Source organism: Triticum urartu, unplaced genomic scaffold (genome assembly GCF_003073215.2).
Source record: "Triticum urartu cultivar G1812 unplaced genomic scaffold, Tu2.1 TuUngrouped_contig_5878, whole genome shotgun sequence".
Taxonomy (NCBI): Eukaryota; Viridiplantae; Streptophyta; class Magnoliopsida; order Poales; family Poaceae; genus Triticum; species Triticum urartu.
In genome coordinates, this window is record NW_024116589.1 from 1 (window position 1) to 6,322 (window position 6,322).

Genomic DNA, 6,322 nt, shown 5'->3' on the forward strand with positions numbered 1-6,322 from the left:
CGGCAGCGGCCGGCTTCTCTGGCGTCGGTTTGTCTGTGTTCGGGCCTCTCGACCTTCACCCCATCTCCTCGTCGCCCGGGCGCTACCCCATCAATGGGCTGGTCCTCTCCCAGCTGCGGTCCACCGCTCGTCTCGCGTCCGATGCCGCAGGACCGAGCTCGTCTCGCGCACGATGCAGCGGGACCAAGCTCGTCTCGCGCACGGTGCAGCAGGACTGACCTCGTCCCCCTCTCCGTGTTGCAGGACCGAGCTCGTCTCGCGCTTGGGACAGCAGGATGGGTCGGTGGATGCCAGTTCTGGCCGACCCTTTGGGTCTCTACGCTGGGGGTTGCCCAGGGGCGCGAAAGGTGGGACCTTTCCGCTCATCCCTTTCGTTGGGGTGCGGCGGGTCTCGGGTGAGGTGGTGTCGAGGTCTTGGATGCTGGGGCGGCGGCCTTGGTGGTGGTTGAGCGGTGCTCTTGGGCAGAGCCCGTGCCTTGGTGCTGCCCGGTCACCATGATCGTGTGGGCGGCGTGGTTGCCGGGGTGTGGCGTTCGGTGGCGGTGAATATTGGCCGAGGTGAAAACCTGCTCTATCTTCGGATGGACCGGCGGTGATGAAGATCGTTCCCTTCTTGAAGGCGTCGTCGCGGCTCTCATTGCCCGTCATGCGGCTCCGGGGAAAACTCTGATCCTTGGATCGGGCGCTGACGGCGCTCCAGCGTCGTACCCTTCCTAAAGGCGTCGCCTTGAAGCGTATGGTTCATCATATGTAGCTTCATCTCTTCGGGGCGGTAGTGCTAGGAGTGGTGTTACTGCGCTCAGCGCCTATGTATCCTGTTCTGGGTGTATGCATGTGTTGCGATGGCGTAGCGTGTGTTTGTATTGAATGCTTGTGGTTTGATGCTTTATATATAAAGCGGGGTGAAAGCCTTTTTTATAAATAAGAAGAAAAATCCAAACTAAAATGATTGGTTGTTGCCAGTGGCGTTTCATAGGAAACCCCCCACATGAATTGGAAAGAATGTCGCACGTTGTAAAATAGAAGAAAAATTTCTTAGCTAGATATAGCTAGATGCAATACCAATCAACGGTATTAAAACACACGAGGATAATTGTTCCACACGAAGCAATTTCGTTGACCAAGCATTATATATTGAAAAATACTCCCTCGTCCATGTCGTGTCCCGTCCTTCACACCGTTCAACACCTTCAACTCATGTGTGCACTCACATAGTTGCATGCGATTATTTTCCACGTGAAGCCAGCGGTGGCTATATATACGTGCGCGCCCTTGCAAGCGATACACACATCCAAACCATTTCCCATATACTAGCATTGATTGCCGAGAAGATCTTGCCCATCGCCATTTGCCACTAATAACATCGCTCCATCGCCAACTCCGCTAGCCTGCTAGGGAGACTCAATGCCGTCTCTGCCGAAAGCTGCGGCGTCCATGGATCACGCGGTGGAGGGCGCCATGAGCGCCACCCTGCTGAGCCTCCTCGGCGTCACGGCCAAGTCGGAGAAGGGCGCGGCGGCGGCGGACGACAAGGTGGAGTGGCTCCGGTCGCAGCTCATCGGCAAGGACGTCGAGTTCGACACGCCGTTCGGGCGCCGCGCGCTGACCTACGCCGACCAGACGGCGTCGGGCCGGAGCCTGAGCTACATCGAGGACTACCTCGTGAAGGAGGTCCTCCCGTTCTACGGGAACACGCACACGGAGGACAGCCACGTCGGGAGCAAGACGACGCGGCTGGTGCACAAGGCGGCGCGCTACATCAAGCGCTGCATGGGCGCCGGCCCCGGCGACGCGCTGCTCTTCTGCGGCGCCGGCACCACGGCGGCCATCAAGCGCCTGCAGGAGGTCATCGGCGTGGCGCTGCCGTCCGTCGAGATGCGCGACCGGCTCTCGGCGCAGCTGCGCGCCGAGGAGCGCTGGGTGGTCTTCGTCGGGCCGTATGAGCACCACTCCAACCTTCTGTCGTGGCGCCGGAGCCTGGCGGAGGTGGTCGAGATCGGCGTCGACGCTGACGGGCTCGTCGACGTGGCCGCGCTCCGCCGCGCGCTCGGGTCGCCGGAGTACGCGGACCGGCCGATGCTGGGGTCCTTCTCGGCGTGCAGCAACGTCACCGGCGTCATGACGGACACGCGCGAGATCGCCCGCGTTCTGCACCACCACGGCGCGTTTGCGTGCTTCGACTTCGCCGCGAGGTGAGTGACACCTGTGATACATTGATACTTGCTTCCTTAGCACTCCTCTTCGTGGATCGCATGTGACCTGCATGGATTTGACAATCTGATTTCCATTCTCTCTTATGACTAAGCTAACAACCATAGTTGTTCTAATTAAGCTCTTACAAAATGTTAGTATACTATATGTTCTTTTATGCTCCTACATAGACTGGATAAATATTTTCTACAAAATTCATATATACTTCTTTCGAAACTACATAGTTCATGTGTTGTTATTGTCGAACCTACTCCGGAATCTTAAAATAAAAAAATTCAAAGATAACCGCAGAAGAAATTACCACCGTTTTTCTAAGGAAGTCCTACTTTCTTTAATTCAAAATTGCTGTTTGTTTCTGCATGCATACATAACAAGAAAATAAACAACTAAAAAAACAGCTGATGTAACGATCAATGACCTACAGGATTTCTTGAACGTTGGTCACACTTGCCTTGTCAGCACTATAGCTACTTTTTTCTACTCCTTTGCATTAAAATAATGGGCACGACACGCACACGATAGCACCAGAACTGATCCAAACACTAGTTCAAACATGATCTCACGTTGACTTATGTTATGTGCTGATTTATATACTTGGTAAATGCAAGATCAACTGTGACTACATGGTCAATGTTGCTTGCGTGTTGAAGCAAGCTAATTTTTTTTAGTAGCAGAGGTGGAAATTAGCTGGTAAAAAGCCTAGTTAATAATTACATTAGAGCACCATGACAACAAAATATTTTGACTTTACAGACCCCTTGGAAACATTCCATATCCTATTGTCTTACCATGTTGAATTTCTAACTTGTCGGCATTTTCATTTAATTTCTACTATTTTATGTGTTAACCAACAAACTACGTCCAGACACCTAAATTACTATCCTCCTTTGTGCAGTGGACCCTATGTCAAGATTGATATGAAGTCTGGTGAAGTCGATGGGTACGACGCCGTTTTCTTGAGCCCTCACAAATTTGTTGGGGGGCCTGGCACGCCGGGCATCCTTTTGATGAACAAATCACTGTATAGGCTCAATTCTCAGCCTCCCTCGACGTGCGGAGGTGGCACAGTGGCCTATGTCAATGGCTTCAATGAGGAGGTGAGCAAACAAATTAAGTATCAGTGTCAAGTACTTTGTGTGCTATGTGTGGTATTTGTGTTGTGTACCATATATAGTTTGCGGTATTGCCATAATTAATAATATAAATAACTAATGGTATGATATGTGCAGGATACATTGTACTACGATGATATCGAGGAGCGGGAGGATGCTGGCACACCGCCGATATTACAAAAGATCCGTGCATCACTTGCATTTTGGGTGAAGGAGTATGTTGGTTATGACACGATGGACCTTCGCGAGCGAGTGTTCTCAGAGGTGGCAATGAAAAGGCTTGCCCATAATCCAAATGTTAGGGTGCTAGGCAACACAAGTGCCCATCGTCTACCAATCTTCTCATTCCTAATCTACCCATTAGTGACCGTGACGAAGAAGCCATTTGATGATTTTGGTGAGCCTGGTTGTGATAAACCATTGGAGACCATGAGACGCAAGCAACTACCCCTCCACGGTCGTTTTGTGACTAGGCTTTTGAACGATCTTTTTGGCATCCAGGCAAGGGGAGGTTGTGCTTGTGCAGGTCCCTATGGTCACATCTTGCTTGATGTCGACGACGAGCTCTCACTTCGCATTCGGTCTGCTGTCCTTGAGGTACCACAAACTTTACAATGAATGGTCAAAACAGCCAGCTTGCTTGTTTTAGTACAAGGTACTAATGTTACTATTTGTCATCACAAAAATTTCAGGGTTACAGTGGACTGAAGCCAGGATGGACCAGGTTGAGCTTTAGTTACTACCTCTCTACGGAGGAGTTTAAATTCATCCTTTCAGCCATCGAGTTCATAGCGACATATGGACACCGCTTCCTCTCTTTGTACAAATTCGACTGGATCACTGGCAACTGGACCTTTCGGAAACAGGCAGTCAAGTACCACCTCATGAGGGAGGAATTGTCTCTTGGAATAGAACCATTGATGCACGAAAGTGAACAGCCAAAGCTTGCAGATAAGATGGACAAGCCTGAGGTCAACCATAAGAAGTTCCAGAGCTACTTGGAGAGTGCCAAGAAAATTGCACTATCCATGCCGGACATTAGTAATCAGATTGCCAGCATTCCAAAAGGGGTAGACCCTGCCTTAGTTCTTTTCCATATATAGAACTATAGATACATAATGTAACTTTGGTAGAGCATATCGCCAGTTACCACTGTTAGTTTGTTCTTGATATCCGAGCATTAGCCCGAGTTGCGGTGATAAGCTGCCCTTTAACACACTAGAAAATAAATGTGTAAATAAGATGGATGACAATCTGTGGAAATGTTGTTTTCTATATCAGCACAATTTTGTATGCGCTGGTCTATTTATTTCTCATTGTAAAACTAAAAAAGGCCATATTTTTTTTGTTTTTATAAGAGAAGTAAAAGGCTATGTTTTGGTGTGTTTCACACGGTAACTCGAGATTTTCTTTCTTACGACGTAGTACCATTTTACCATTTTGCGGGGCAACATAATTTTATATCGGCTAACTACATTGCACATAGTAAATGATGTCCTCAATCTACACTCTCTTGTACCAGCTGATTTAACTGTTTTGCTTCCAGACTCTGGACCAATAATGATAGTTGTGCCAACTGGCAGCTCGATTAATTACCAGTGTGCAATGATCGCGACCTAAGAATTCGCACTTCATGCTCGAAGGCTATCGAAATTTGATTTTGCATAGGCACCGCCGGCGCGATGGCCGGTCGATTTTCCGAATGGTCAAGCATGATAGTACATTGATAGATAAGCATGCACATTGATTCATGTGATCATTCAGAGCCAACTGAACAGCGACACGAACAAATTAATTGCGCTCTCCTTGCCTGAATGGACCTGAAACGGCGCATCCAAAGAATAAATCCCGGTGCATACAGCGAAAGGGATGTACTGTAGCAGGCATGTAGCAACGGAGCATCATCTCTGACAGCTTACGTTCATTGGTTAGCCGGAACGGCACTGTGGCGGACGCTGTCTGCACACTCCTCTGCCAGGCAAATGCGACCGTGCTGCGGGTACAGGATGACAGAATGTGAGGTTTTTCCGGCAAAACGTTCAAGGGATGCGATAGTGATCGCATGCGGTACGGCGGTGCCAACCCCGTTTTTCTTCGCGTCCTTGCAGATTTCGCTGTCGCGCTGATCAATCTGAACCCCAGGAACAGTCGCGAGGGAATTTGTGAAGACCGCGACCCTCTGGCCGGCATCCCGCGTTCCTATTCCTGGAGGAATTGAGGAATTCCAGCCGGGTGCACGTTGGTCATAGAGGCATACGCACGCATGCACGCACGTACAAAGATTCTGGAGAAGTCGGAAGTGGATACCATTCTTGATAAAACAAAGGAGGGACGCGCAAAATCAGCACATATGACTAGTGATAGCGCAAGTAGTACTAAGATAAACTAAATCATTGGCATACCGACAAGTAAACAGGTCTTTTAGTTTGCAAACGAAGATTTTCAAATCCAGCCGGTCTACGCGGCGACGTACGGCGTATATACGACTGGTGAATCGGGGAAGAACGTGTAGCTAGGACGTCGCCATGTCACCTGTCAGCAAGATATGGCATGTGGATTGCGCTGCACAGTACCTGTATTCTTCCAGAGAAATTAATTGATTAATTAGCATGCGTGTGACCGTCGTGGCATGTTCCTGCAACTGCCAGAATGTTCTTTTTCTTGGGCTCTTGGCGTGTGGTTCATTTTCTGATCTATCATATATTCAGAAAAAAGTTGTTTTTGACTGACAATGTTGATGGGAAGTTGCCTCAAGGAAGCACGGCACATCCTGCTCTGTTGATAATTGTTCGTTTCATTAGAGCGTCTATAGCCAGGCACCCCAACTCATCTCAAACACCCGGACGGACAGCACAGTCATTGGCCGGCTAAAAAAACTGACCCAAGTGGGCGCCTTAAACCGGCTTCAAACGCTTGACTGTCCGACGCCTCTCATATCCCACCCAAATATAGGACCGATATTGACAGCATGGGTCTGTCCGCCATGTTAGCTCAGCCCA

At 49.4% G+C, this 6,322-nt stretch overlaps 1 protein-coding gene across 1 annotated transcript; it reads left to right on the forward strand.

Annotated features, from left to right (window-relative positions):
* Nucleotides 1-1,303: 1,303 nt before the first annotated feature.
* Nucleotides 1,304-4,616, forward strand: LOC125529824 (probable cysteine desulfurase). The gene is made up of 4 exons (XM_048694243.1): nt 1,304-2,192; nt 3,107-3,308; nt 3,441-3,920; nt 4,016-4,616. The coding sequence occupies exons 1-4, from the start codon at nt 1,405-1,407 to the stop codon at nt 4,424-4,426; spliced, it is 1,881 nt and encodes a 626-aa protein (XP_048550200.1). The 5' UTR covers nt 1,304-1,404; the 3' UTR covers nt 4,427-4,616.
* The last annotated feature ends 1,706 nt before the right edge of the window (nt 4,617-6,322 follow it).

What these genes read in the sequence shown, in the direction of transcription:
- LOC125529824 (XM_048694243.1), top strand. Translation starts at nt 1,405, where the DNA reads ATGCCGTCTCTGCCGAAAGCTGCGGCGTCCATGGATCACGCGGTGGAG. An exon ending in TCAATGGCTTCAATGAGGAG is followed by an intron (nt 3,309 to 3,440) that starts GTGAGCAAACAA and finishes TGATATGTGCAG; the next exon opens with GATACATTGTACTACGATGA. An exon ending in TTCGGTCTGCTGTCCTTGAG is followed by an intron (nt 3,921 to 4,015) that starts GTACCACAAACT and finishes CAAAAATTTCAG; the next exon opens with GGTTACAGTGGACTGAAGCC.